We start from the raw sequence: 13,634 nt of genomic DNA on the forward strand, positions 1-13,634 counted from the left end.
TATCTCTAATCGAGAGATTTTTTTTTAACATGCAATTGTATAGATATATATTTTGTTTCCTCTCCCGAACCCTCCCCTTCTATCGTACTATGCAAATATATACAGTTTCCAACTGAATGCCTCAGGTAATGAGCACCTGAACAACCCCCAGCAGCAGCAGCAGCACAAAAGCCAATTTATATAATATTTTGAAAATAATTTCAGTGCCCGCATTGCATCACCAGCAATTGCAATAAATTGCAGCTTTTCTTTAGATTTTTTTTTTGAGTCTCTTAGTCATATGTTGGTTGAAGAAAGAAAGAAAAAAACCCATGACAAATGGAAGAGATTGTTTATGTGAGCTTGTATTTGAAAGTCTACGAGTGTCTCGTTCTTCGAAATATGATTCATACCCCGCGCTCTGGCGATAGAAACTTGATTTTCTACTTCTCCTTTTCGAAAAACTAGAAACATAATTCACAAGCACACACACACACACATACTGACACAGTCGATCGGTTGGTCGTGCGTGTTTACGTAAGTTTCGCTTTTGTTGTATTTCTACCCACTGTACTGTGCTCATTGTACAGTTTCATTTCTTGTCCATAAAAACAGAACACATCATTCACCGTCGACAACGACGACGACGACAGCGACTACAACAACAACAAAAACATCGACTCTTGGCAACAGACACAGAAAGTCCACCAACAACCACGCGCTGTCGTAACGGTTCTCCCGTTCTCCCCTTTTTACCACCACCATCTGCCTCCCTTTCTCCCACACACCCCCACTAGCTTTGCGTGCGAGAACAAAGCGAGAACAACAAAAACCCACCAAGGGGGGAGCCCTGGGTCAAAGTGTATGCGTGTGACAGGGACAGCGGCAGCAGCACCAGTGATGCGTGTGGAATGATAAAACGTGTAATAAACTGGAAAAAGAAAGGCCATGAGCCAGAGCCAGGGCGCAAACGGTTTCAGTTGAATGGCTGTTGATGGAAGAGAAATGGAAGAAAATTTATTTACTTCAATTTTTATATATTAATTTAATTATTTTCTCCTGGCTATTACAAACTAAAATATATATGTCAGCTTAAGAATAGGCACAAAAACTATTATTAACGTCGACATGTTGATACGCCCGCAATTTGTATAGGAGAGAGAAAAAGACTGACTATTTAATAAGCACAGTGAGTCCCCGTCTCGCTCCCACATAGGTTGCAGTACGTTAATGAAAACTAGTCCACTAATCACACGATTCGTATTCGCGGCTGTAAAAAAAAAAACCAGCCAACAATTGCACAAGCAGGCGAAAAAATTCCATTAGATTTTGCGCGAGAGCGGTGGCGGCAACGGACGGCAGGGCAGAGCAGGCGAAAAACACGCGAGACGCGAGCGGGAAAAAACGCGGCCAACTTTTTAGTTCTTCCACCAACCTCCCGGTCCGTACAGACCTTCCCGGTTCGTGGTGGAAATCGAATGAACGAAGCCAGCCAGATCGAAACCAAGGAAACGCAAACTTGACGACGAAAGCCACTAACTGTGTGCGTGCGCGCGCGCGTCTGTGTGTTCCATAAAAATATGACGTCGTCCGAGCTTTCGGCTCTCTCTCGCTCTCCCTCACTCGGTTGCTTCTCTCGAATTTGGTTGAAAAAATATGTATTTGTGGATTTTTTTTTAAATATTTTTTTTTTCTCCCCAACTTGCCGTCTGTCTTCCGATAATGAAAAGCACAGAGCCCAGAGGGCCTTAGAAACACGACCAGCGGGCGTAAAGGCAGGGCAGCAGGGCAGAGCTATTTGCAAGTTGCGTAATTGCTTCGGAAAAAGAAATGTGTCATCCAGCGACGCGTCCGCGTGCCAAGTTCCTGCTGCTGTCTCACTCTATTCGCTCTGGTTCTCCTTGAAATTCCTGCTCTTTACGTAATCCGCGTGTATAATTTTTCGTTAAGATTCCATGTTCCAGAAATCGGTTTTGGGCCGCGAATGCGTGTCCGCTGCTTGGGTTTCTAATTCCAATAGAATTTATTGTTACTGGGAAAGTTCACTGCCGACAAAAACCACCACCAAAATCGACCGTCGCGCCACTGTTTAACGACTATTTTCGACGTTAGCAACAGCCTTCTCTCTCAGTTAATAGGGTTTGCTCTCCTTTGGATTTCCCGTTTGTGTTTCATTTTGAATTTCAGTTTTTTTTTGTTTTCAATTTTATTATTTTTTTTCTTTAGTTTTCACTAGGGTTGTTGATAATATATCGAAATATCAATATATCGATATTTTTTGGGAAAAATAATATATTTATATCGTAATATTTTTTTCCCCCAAATATCGAGTGTGCGATAGTTTTTTTTGATATTATCTGATATTTCTGCGTTGGTCACTCTTTGATCAAATTGAAAAAAGTGAAGATCGGCGGTGTGAGAAAAATGGACATAAAGCTAATAAAAAAGAATTATAGTGAAATAAAAAACGGAACAGCAAAGTGTAATTTGTGCAATAAAATGGTAAAAACAAGTGGAAACACCACAAATTTGACGTCACATGTTAAAAATAAACATAACGAATTTTTTTTAAAGTGTCAGCAAAAAAAGGTTTGTACATATTAATAAATTTATATATAAAATAGCGTTTTCTTTTCAGTGTTTTTGTGTGTGTGAAAAGAAATTCGCAGTATAATTGTGCACATATGTAAATGTATTTGTGTGGGCACCGCTAATATATATATTTATGTGTACAACATGACGCCGAAATTTGGCGCCATTTTACCGCGAAGGTGTAGATTTTATTTCGTGTGTGTGAAAAAAAATGTAGATTTCGCAGTAAAATGTCGCAAAATTTCACACACACGAAATAAAATCTACACTACACTGTAAAATAAAATTTACACTTGAATCAAATAAAATATTGGTGAAATCATCTTTTCTTGATCCAAGATTTAAAAAAATGTACATATCACCCATCGGGGTACAGGAGGCAACAAATGATTTGTTGAACGAAATTTCTACCTTTTCAAAGGAAACCCCGGTATGTCAAATTTTAGAGTTCGTAATCATGTATATAATTTAATAGTAATACTTACATTTACATTAATAATAATAATAACTCAACGTAATTAATTCATTAATAATTTATTTATTATTCCGAAGCAAAAATAAAGTATATATTAATTTCCTTTAAATTATTACAGATTTCTGATGACAATGCAGAGGAACAGTGTGTCGATTTTATGGAGGCCCACAATAGGTCAATTTTAAAGGGCCTTTCCTTGCAAAACTCTGATCACAGCGAGCTAAAATTATATCTCAGTTTGCCCCAAACATCATGGGAAAGTAATCCCCTAACATTTTGGAATGCACACAAGGTGGCTATGCCAGGATTATATCAACTCGCCCGGAAATACCTAATTACACCTGGGAGTTCAGTGCCTTCGGAGAGACTGGCTTCGGCTATAAAATGCGTCGTTTGTGATTCAAGGAGTCGAATGACTGATAATCACATAACGCAACGGGTATTTTTAAAGTCTATTAATGCCAAATATTGGCACTAACTTTATACAAGACCAAGACTGTATAATGGAATACAATCTCCTTATTTTTTTATTATATAAGAACTTTGAATTTAATTTAAGATAAATTTTATGTTATTTTTATGAATAGAACTCGAATCTCAGGCAAAGACTATAATGAAATAGAATATTATTTTTCTTTATGTTATATTTTTCTTTATGTTATATTTTTCTTTATGATTTTCAAATGTTATGTTTATGGATTTAAAAAACTAAAGATGAGAAAAACTAAACAGCAATAATAATTTCTGTGTTTTATTTCTATTATTTTATATTCTAAAAAACTTTTTAGGAAACTAAAAAAAATATCAAAAACATCGATATATCGATTTTTTGTAGCGATATATATTTATATCATTTTGATATTTTTTTAAAACAGAAAATATTATCGATACGATAATTTTAAAAAATTCGACATCCCTAGTTTTCACCAAGTTGAGCAAGCGCTGAACGAACCACACTCTCCGCCAGTCGAGCGACGAATGAAACGCAGAACGGAAAAATCGGGCCCAAGTGCTTCGGCCACCGAGCTCCGGCGCCCCTGGCCGAGTCGTCGGCAGCGCTAGTCGCTGCGCGTGCGAGAGGGTGCACGCTATCCGAACGCGCCAAGTGCGAGTGAGGTCGCCATACAAAGCTTTTGTAGCTTTCCTCTGCTGCTACGGCGGCTGCTATTGCTGCTTTGTCGCTGACACACATTCAAGTGCTGTTCACTTTTTTGTTTCTTGTTTTCCATTCAAGTGTCGCTTTGTCGCCGTGTAGCGGGCTTTTGTTGAAATTTTCCGCCTCTCGATGTTTTTCCACTGAAACGCAATGGTTTTTTTCAGCGGGCACGTAACCATGTAAAGTCGCCAACTTTATGCCCAGATAAATTACAAGAGATAAACCCCAGCTCGAGACTTGAATCTAATTAGAAATCTGCATGCTGGCTACTATAGTACATTTGTATAGAAAGTGGGTTAGTTTGATTAGTTATTGCGCTGTAATGTGTCCGCAGATACATACATGGTTATTTCCTATACTGACATGTATGAAAAAGTATGTCATCACTAAGCTATTTACCAAGTACATACATACATATGTACATACTTATAATCATTTTCATTTATGCTTTATTTTAAAAATATTCATCTTTATCTTTAGTTTTACTTTGAATTTGAATTTAAAATAAAATAAAAACAATTTGTATTTGCTTCTTCTTATTTTTTTTGCACAAACCTACGAACATAGTGGCAACGCTTTGTGTGCAAGCACAAACTAGAAACAGAAAACTGGGTTATTGGCGCGCGAATCTCCCTCTTTTTTTTTTTTTCTACTGCATTTCCACTTGGCAGTTGCCAAGCAACGGGAATAGCGGCGTCGTTGGCTTGGTGGGGGGTAGGCGTTTTTTTTTTTTGGCCCGAAAGGTGGGCGGAAATTGCATCAATTTTTGGGCCTTCGTGATGATGACGACATCAAAAGAGACCAAAAAAACCAGTTCGAAAGCGTACAAATTTTCGGCGATGACGCCACAATTGCTCCTCTGTGTGTTTCTGTTTTTTTTTTATTGCGTTTTATGTTTTTATGCTGAAAAAATTAAAAGCCACAAATCCCCCCATGAAGAGAAATAAAAAAACAGAAAATACAAAAGAAAGCTACCACTTCTTCTTTGCTTTGATCTCTGGCCATCTCGCTCCCACCTGAGACGTGTGTGTTGCATGTGATTTCGTTTAATTTTCGACTTTCGGCTTTTTTTTTTTGGCTTTTCTGTTTACGTTTACCACAAAACAGAAACCGAGACAGACAGAGACAGAGACAGAGATGGAGACTGTGGCCGAGACGGAGAAAATGTTTTCAGAGTTTTTTGGGTTAAAAGTTAATGCGCTCGAGGCACGAATCTTTGATGTTCTTCCCCCAACTCTTTTTGGAAACAATCTTTCAATTATGATATACACGCACAAATTTCGGATATGGGAACAGAGATCTTGTAGAGATGTTCTTCCTTTTGGTTAGGAAACCCGTTCCCGAGATCACTTCTAATAGAAGGCCTTGGGGATTGAGCTTTTGAACTTTAAATTCTAATCCATCAGTTGGGAACAAAAACCTGTACACCTTGAGCAACCCCCACGTAGTATTAGTGACTAATTAGATAGTCAGAGATAGTCTCTATTTGTCTCTGTAATTTTATGCAATTATTTAGCCTGCATGTCGGCCTATTGCCAATAGCTATTACCATTTAATGGGAGACATCTGGCATCTGGCATCCATGGGGGACTTTAAACTTGTATACCCTGGTATGATGGGGAGGAACTGTTATCACCAAAGCAGGGGGGGGGGGGAGGGCATTTTCGACTGTAGTTTCGTTACTTACGTGGTCCAGATTCTCCAGGAACTGGTTTATCAGCGCAACTGATAAGCGAAAACGCGGTCTCACACACAGACACACACCGATTCAGATTGGCATACATGCATGTACATACATGCCCCACAATCAGCACATTCCTATAACACTCGTAGTGGCAACATCAGCCGCTGGGGCACAACACAACGCGTCTAATGCCAACGGATCAAGATTGGCGAATGCTCCATCAGACTCCAACTCGCTTTCTGCTCGGCCGAAAATCGTTTCTATACGCGTATCGTCCCTACCTCCCCCCCTCCCCTCCCTCCCCAATACACATGGGCCATAAAAAGTGTACATAAAGTAAAGTTCTCTATAAGCTTTTTCATTTACTCTCTGTATGTATGTGTGTGTAGTAGGGGGGGGCTAGTGGGTGTGCGGGTGGCACTGTGTAGGTCACCGAGGCACTGAGGCACCGTGGCGTCAACGTCAACGTCGACGTCGTCGTCGAGGCTGGCGTCACTCGAGCCAGCCCCCAAGATGTCTGCGGCAGAAATTTAGACCTCGAAACCCTCGGAATCGAATCTTGAATGGAAGATCTGAATTTCGGGAATTGCGCATAAAAGTCAGCGGCGGGAAAGCGGCGGAAAAGCGGAAAAACTTGGCCCAGCTGCTGCGCAGTTGATAAGAAAAAAGAGGGAAACTGGGTAAGGAGGGGAGGGAGCTATGTATGTAGGGACCGACTCGCTTAGTCACTTCCAGACGATAGAAGTTTTTTCGCCGTTTCCGCCTTGGAAGTGATTGGAAGACCGCTTATCAGCAATGTAGTTCAAAGTCTGCTTGTTTTTTTTTTTTTGTTTTTTTTCTTCAAATGAATGCCGATGCAGGAAAAACAAGCCACCCCTGGGCTTTTTCCCGCCTCAAAACCTCAAAGCACCCAAAAACCCTCCCTGGAAAGTCGAACGGTACTGCGCATGTTTCCAACATATAGGGGCAGATATAGTCTCATTGTTTCATATTCTTACCTGGCGGCGTAAAGGAATTTTTCATTAGAATGATAACTTGGCAAGAAAATGCGCCTTATCAAGGGGTTTCCTCTTGCCATTGTATCGGGATTTTCCACACCCAGCGACAGCAAGGGATGCTAAGTGAAAATGCAACCAGTTTGGTGTCATTTGAATACCTATAGACTTGTATGATACTTCTAACAAGGTCTTATCTTTTCTACCATTATATGGATAATCCCAAAATCGAACTGCAAGATACACATATTTTCGAAGGAAAAACAATCTCCTTCTAATTGGTAACCGAAGAGCTCACTGAAGAAAATTTAATTAGAAAGGAAGGTCTTCAGCATTTGATTCAGGGGGAATTTTGTCAGGAATAGGGTTTGAGGTTTGAGGTTTCCATATCACTGCCTTGGATTTGGGAGAGAAATGTGTGTTCTCAGGTCAGGTAGAGGTTGCGAAAAATGTAAACCGTATCGGTATCGGGGGATGAGAAGAAGGTCGTTTGCCGTAGCTGCTGGGCATTTCCACTTCCTCTCCCCCTCGGAGTGAGTCCATGACATGGAATTTCCATTTGGCCACCCCACTTTCCACGAGAGTGTGTGTGTGCGTTAATGAAGGCATTTGAGCTAAACAAGTTGCACTTCCCCACACCCCTCCCCCTACTCCTCTGAAGAAACTCCAGCTCCGGAAAGTTGGTGTCCAAAATCCAAAAAAATAAAAAGAAGAAGAAGGAAAGAGAAGCGACAATGCAGCTAAGTAAACAAAAAAAAAAAAAGAGGGAACAGCCGCTCCTCAAAGAAAGCGGGAGGGGTGGGTATGACGGAGAAAGAGGGACAGCGACCGAAGAAAGGAAAACATTTACAAAAGAAAGTTCATTGAACCGGCAGGGCAGAGCAGAGCAGAGTAGAGTAGAGTAGAGCGGAGGAGAACTGAGCGTTGGCTACTTTACTTATGGGCCACGACCCAGCCAAGTGACTCCCGTGGATGTTGATGACGTCTTGCGGTTGAATTTCAAAACCCAAGACAATCCAAGACAACCCAACAGCCCAGCAACACAGAAATGTCAACGTCATTGACCCCTTCCTAGCACCCACTTTTCAGAATTGGAAAAATTGATACTCGGTAGTCCCGAACCGAATGCAGATCAGCTTACAGAAGTCTAGAGCTAGTTGAGGTTTTCCAAGCCAAATAGTTCTAGGTCTTTAACAAAAAAAAGGACTAATTGATTTTTAAAGATTTTAGATAAAAAATTTTAAGATTATAAGGAAGCTTAGGTATTCTTAAATTAAACTTTGGAAGAGCTTTCTTTACAGAACTTTTCTTTAATCTTATAAATCTTTCACAATAAAAGGTCTTTATATATCTTTATCTTATAAATTTTTAAGATCTTTATAAAGAGTATATCTTTAAAGAGTACCTATTCTTAGATGTAACTTTGGATAAATATTCCATAGAGAACTTTTCTTTAATAATCGTATAACCCTTTCACATAGAAATTTCATTATAATCCTATAATTTTTAATATCTTAAAAAAGATCTTTAATAAAATATTTCAGATAAAAGATTTATATAGTATAGATTGAGATTATCTAATTTCAGATGCATTTTTGGATGAAATTTCTCTTATTATTTTATAACTCTTTCAAAAGGAAGGTTTTTAAAATGTTAAAATAATTAAAATTTGTAAAAAGGTCTTAAAAGATTTAAAGAGTAAAAGTTGAGATTATCTAGTTTTAGGTGGAATTTTGGAAGAACTTTCTTTAGAAAACTTTTCTCTCTAGATTATTAAATCTTATAATTTTTGCAAAAAAAAAGGTCTTTATAATCTTGATATCTTTAAAATCTTTAAAATGAGTATATCTTGAAAGAGTATAAGTTGAGGTTAATATCCTATAGAGAACTTTTCGCTAATAATCGTATAACTATTATAATCTCATAATATTTAATATGTTTAAAAATATCTTTAGTACAAAATTTCAAGAGTATAAAGTAAAAAGTGAGATTACCTATTTTTAGATGCAACTTTGAAAGAAAGTTCTATAGAGAACTTTTCTTTAATCTTATCTTTAAGCTAACAGTATATTTGTATCTATGAATTGTTTGGAGATTGATGTACATACATATGTAAATCTATAAGCTGAAATATATATTAAGGAAGTCAAAAAAAATTGAAATAAGTATTCTAACTAAAGCTATCTTATCTAAAAACAATTTTTATATATAGTGTTATAAACCTATTATTTTAGTTTAGTTTCCTTTTAACCAAAATTAAAAATAAAACTATGTAAATATTTAATTAAGAGCTTATAGAATATTTTATTAAAAAATATCTAAATATCTGTTGACCTACTCGACAAGATATATTATTATATGCACCTTATTTTCACCTTATTTCACAAATGATTCAAACTCAAAGCTAAAATTAAAGTCAATGTACAACCTACATACATACATATGTATGTATGTACATACATACACTACAATGTATGTATGAATCGGTTTTTTTTTTTCGTACAAACGTGTATGTACCATATACACCTTAATGTACATATGGTCGTTCGTTGTTCGTTCAGTTGCCGACGACTACGAATCAACGAAACAGACGTACACATACGGCGGTGAAGAGGGATGGCAGGGCGGAGGGATGGGCAAGAGCGTTGCGAAAATAGCTACATCGCCGAAGCAACATTCATTCGTCGATTCTCTTTCGTGAAGAAAGGATGTACGGCCCGGTTGTAGCCGAATGAATCCGTGTACATCATCACCGCTGACACCCACACACCCGTACATTTCCCGTGGAGCCACCGGCGCTCCCCCGTCCCCGGGTAACCTGGAATCGCACGGCCTTCAGCTCTTGGAAATGGGCACCAAGGAGCAGGACTATGACGAGCTGCGCGACTTGCTACAGTCGTGGGATGTTGCCGATCTGCTGCCCCACCTTCAAGGTAAGCGAAACGGACCGGTAATGAAAAACATCAACGACGCGAAACTAGAATGCTCCGCAGAAGCTTCGTTAAGCTTTCGATAAAGTTAACGTAACCTGACAACCCGAGGCTTTGTCATTTTCTTGATAGGTTTGCTGCTTTCAACTCTCAGAATACTTTGTTGTTGTTTCTTTTTTTTTTGTTTTTTTCTTAATGCCCGTTGGTCTCTTTTTTTTCAATTTCTACATCTGTTCTTCTCTTTCTCTTTCTTTTTTCGAGTTCGAGATACTAAGCTGAGATTCGTTCCACAGTGGAACGCAATGAAATGGAACAATCCTTGGAAGATTCGAGGTTCTTTTTAAGATATTTTGTTAAATTTTTAATTTTTGAAAAAATATTTAGACTAATATTAATCTTTATCTTCAAAAAAGAAACAGTTCTTTTCTCCCAGAAGTAAGATACATATGTATCTTATAGATACTTTGTTTATTTTTCCTCCTTAACCGACTGGATTAATATCTTAAAGAGTGTCTAGTGTTCGGCTAGGGAATAGGCTTACACTTCCCAGACACTTTTTATGGTTTGTTTTCTTTTCCTTTAAAAAAATAGTTGTTTATACTCTGGGAAAGGGTATTGTAATTTTATCATCTAAGAGAAGAAGACACCCTATGTCTCAATAAACCCTATAGACCTTAAAATAATCCCTTTCCAGATGAAGCCATCAACGTGGATGAACTGCAGATGATCAAGAGGCACCACCTATCGGAGCTATTGCGCAACTTCCGCTTCGGCACTCGCATCCGCTTCGAGCATCACCTGGAGCGGTGGCGCCGCTGGCTAAACGTGCCCCTCCAGGGGATGCAAGGTCAGGGGGGCAGCCACTGTAGCGGCTGTCGTTGCGGCGAGGTGCTGGTCCAGAACCAGCCCATTGGCTGCCAGCCGGCCCAGATGGCCGTGGCGGAGCTGGACGAAAAGACAGAGGACTTGACCGCAAACGGTCCTGCCGAGTCCCTGGTGGCTCTCAGCGAGCCACCACCTGACGTCTCCCCTGCCTACCAGCCACGGTCCCAGGTCGTCCAGAGTGAGGCACCAGAACAGCCGATGGGAACGCCAGTGGCTTTGGCTGAGGCGGTCGTTCCAGCTGACGGCGGATCTTCGGAGGACCGTGGCGTCTCTGTACTGGGCATTCTGCAATCGTCCGGCATGAAGGCCCAGTCTCTCCTGGCCTGCCTGGGACAAAACGAGCCACTGGATGCAGTGCAGCGCCTACTGCTGATCCAACTGATCTGCGGCTACTACGAGGACAACCAACTCCACTTGACGCTGCAGCGGAGCCACCTACTCGAACGCGAGATCCTGGAGCTCTTCCCGCGGGAACAGCTGCCGTTCTATCGCACCGAGAGACGGGGCAAGATCTATGTGAGGTTCACCAACATGAAGCGGAACAAGAGGTTCAACACCTCCCGCCAGGACCTGAAGAGAAGACGGGCCGATCTCGCCAAGCCGGAACCGATACAGGCCAACCAGAACCGTACTTCCTATACAAATGTTAAAGAAAGTGTCCAGTTTGGAACCGAACAAGTCTCCAGTCCCGATCCTTCCGATTGATTTTTTGCCACTAAACCTTAATTTCCAAAAAAAATTAAAATTATAAATAATTATTTTTAATATTTTTTTTGTTTTTGGAAATTAACGTTTAGGGAAATCAAGTGCAAATTCTAAACTAAGCATTGTATTTAAGAAATTGTAGTGTTTTCGAGTATCTGTATCTGTTAATGGTTAATATCTTATTATCTTATTATGGTAGTGTATCTTATGGGTCGACGCGATCCGCCGACTGACGATATTAAATAGCAATTGATTTTTGTTACTCGCCTGCAGTTTTTTACTCACCCTTTTGGCTTAAAAAAAAAAAAGAAAAGGTGATTACATCAGCAGTCTAAAATAGCCAAAGCGACGGGCGTGTTAACAATCGGCTAACACGGACCATGCCACTTGCTGACTAACGGTAAATTGTGGCCAAAAAAAAAAAACAAAGAGTATCTGATAAGGAAGTAGACTTTTGTGGAGTATGTGGTTTTCTTCGCGCTTCATAGGATGGGGGTATGGGGGCGTTTCACTTGAAACTAATTAATTAAGTTGCTCGTTTAGCGCTTCGTTTTTTTTTTTTTATTTTTTTTTTTGGTCTTCTTCAGCTTCAGTTTCCTCGCACATGTTCGGTGCTAATTGCCTTTATCAGTGTCGCGCCAGAGAACAAACAAAACTATCTGTATCTGCAGGCCCCACCAGATAGCGAGTAATTGCCTTTCACAACGCCCTTCCCCCCCCCACCTAAGCTTTTGGTGGGCGATTTTTGTTATGCATTTTTTCACAGCTACAGTGCATTCCAATAGATTCCTCACTTTCAGTCAAGGGAGAGGGAGAGCTAGAGCAATTGTTCTGTGCATGTATCTGATGGATACGAGTGCGCGTTGCTTTTGCAGCCAAGTGGTAAATAGGTCGCTGGCCAGCAACCAGCTAGGCGACAAGGCTACAAAGCTACAAACTATTTTATTTGTTGCTTCCAAAAGTGTGTCTCTGTCGCTGAGCTTTGTAGCTGCTGAAAAGCTTTAATATTTTTTTTTTTCGCATCTGCAAGATACTTTTCAAATTTTAATATTTTAAATCTAATACTGAATAAAAAGTTGGCTTAGTTTGTGGGGTATATACTCTATTTGGTTAAGTAGTGTACTGTACCTCTAATGTCTACTATCTTATCTAAGTTTTGTGCTTCTTCAGCTTTTTTTTTTGTTGTACTCCTCACTTCCACTCGTATTTCCAGCGCATTTGAAATAGCTGGACAAGCAACTCACACAGATACTCGAACCACTCACACACACATACACACATCTGCTGGCTTTGCTTTTTCTAGTGGGGAAAGTAGGTCAATTACACGTGTCTTGTATGTGTATGCCCAGATGTACACAAGCGTTTCTTTACATACATACAGTACATATGTACATAGTTATGTACATATGTATATGTACAATGTACATATCTTTAACTATATGGAGGTCTTATGCTTGGCCAGCATAATCAAACAAGCTCTTTGTTGCTTTCTGCTTTTCGTGGCCTGATCAAAAGTTTACTATTTGCTTAGTTCTTCATTCTTCATTCTTCATTCTCCCTTCTTCACTCTTTGTGTTTTTTCCTCTTTTTTCCATGTTTTCCTTTTGTTTCTAGGCCAAAACACTGCAATGGGCGGTTCTTAATGTTTATCTTTTATGAAGTTTTATGGATGGACCTCGGACTGTAGATACATATGTAGCTTTTCAAATAAAGTTTGTTTTTTAAAAAGAGGGACTGGGCCTCAACTTAGTTTATGTTTTAAAAACCAAAACCTGAAAGCTTAAAATTCCAAAATTTTCATAGCCCCAAAGCCCTCAAATATTCCTGTGCGGAAAGGACGTTGAAAGGACAAGGAATCCATTGGAATGTGCGGGGGTAGATACTCCAGTAAATGTTTATATACCAAGTACATAGCTAGCAGAATGGCGCAATTTTGCCTCCAAGCGGGGGGGTGGTGGGGGGCAAGATAACTATGTGTGTGTTTGTATGTACTTTCGAATTGGGTCAATCGATAAAAGAGGCAGCCGCAGCGCAGCAGCAAAGTCAGCAGAGGCAGCTAGTGGGGCACATGCGCCAAAAGTGGGGCTGATATTATGAGAGAGGGATGGGGGTTTTTGGGGATGGATGTGGTGCCTAAGGAGCTTTTTTCCTTTTTTTTTCGTTTCTACCAAGAGAGCCTGTTGTTGGTAATCCAATTGTAGGTGGGCCAGAGGAATTCTAAATATATAACTTG

At 39.8% G+C, this 13,634-nt stretch overlaps 1 protein-coding gene and 2 long non-coding RNA genes across 4 annotated transcripts; 2 read left to right on the forward strand and 1 right to left on the reverse strand.

The window, feature by feature from the left end:
- Positions 1–1,212: 1,212 nt before the first annotated feature.
- On the forward strand, positions 1,213–3,779 carry LOC122321245 (uncharacterized). 2 transcript variants are annotated; one of them, XR_006246029.2, is made up of 4 exons: positions 1,213–1,251; positions 2,311–2,568; positions 2,911–3,001; positions 3,165–3,779. It is a non-coding gene; the product is annotated as an uncharacterized lncRNA (long non-coding RNA). The 2 variants fall into 2 exon arrangements; XR_011442381.1 differs by lacking the exon at positions 2,911–3,001 and having other exon boundaries at positions 3,165–3,776.
- A 2-nt stretch (positions 3,780–3,781) lies between these two features.
- Positions 3,782–6,483, reverse strand: LOC138926060 (uncharacterized). Its single transcript, XR_011442382.1, has 2 exons — positions 5,890–6,483; positions 3,782–5,809 (listed from the first exon to the last, which is right to left on the reverse strand). It is a non-coding gene; the product is annotated as an uncharacterized lncRNA (long non-coding RNA).
- Positions 6,484–9,447: 2,964 nt separating this feature from the next.
- Positions 9,448–11,663, forward strand: LOC108131459 (uncharacterized). Its single transcript, XM_017250337.3, has 2 exons — positions 9,448–9,814; positions 10,506–11,663. Exons 1-2 carry the CDS (start codon positions 9,613–9,615, stop codon positions 11,399–11,401), a joined length of 1,098 nt encoding a protein of 365 aa, XP_017105826.2. The 5' UTR covers positions 9,448–9,612; the 3' UTR covers positions 11,402–11,663.
- Positions 11,664–13,634: the final 1,971 nt, after the last annotated feature.

This window comes from Drosophila bipectinata, chromosome 2R (genome assembly GCF_030179905.1).
Source record: "Drosophila bipectinata strain 14024-0381.07 chromosome 2R, DbipHiC1v2, whole genome shotgun sequence".
Lineage (NCBI taxonomy): Eukaryota > Metazoa > Arthropoda > Insecta > Diptera > Drosophilidae > Drosophila > Drosophila bipectinata.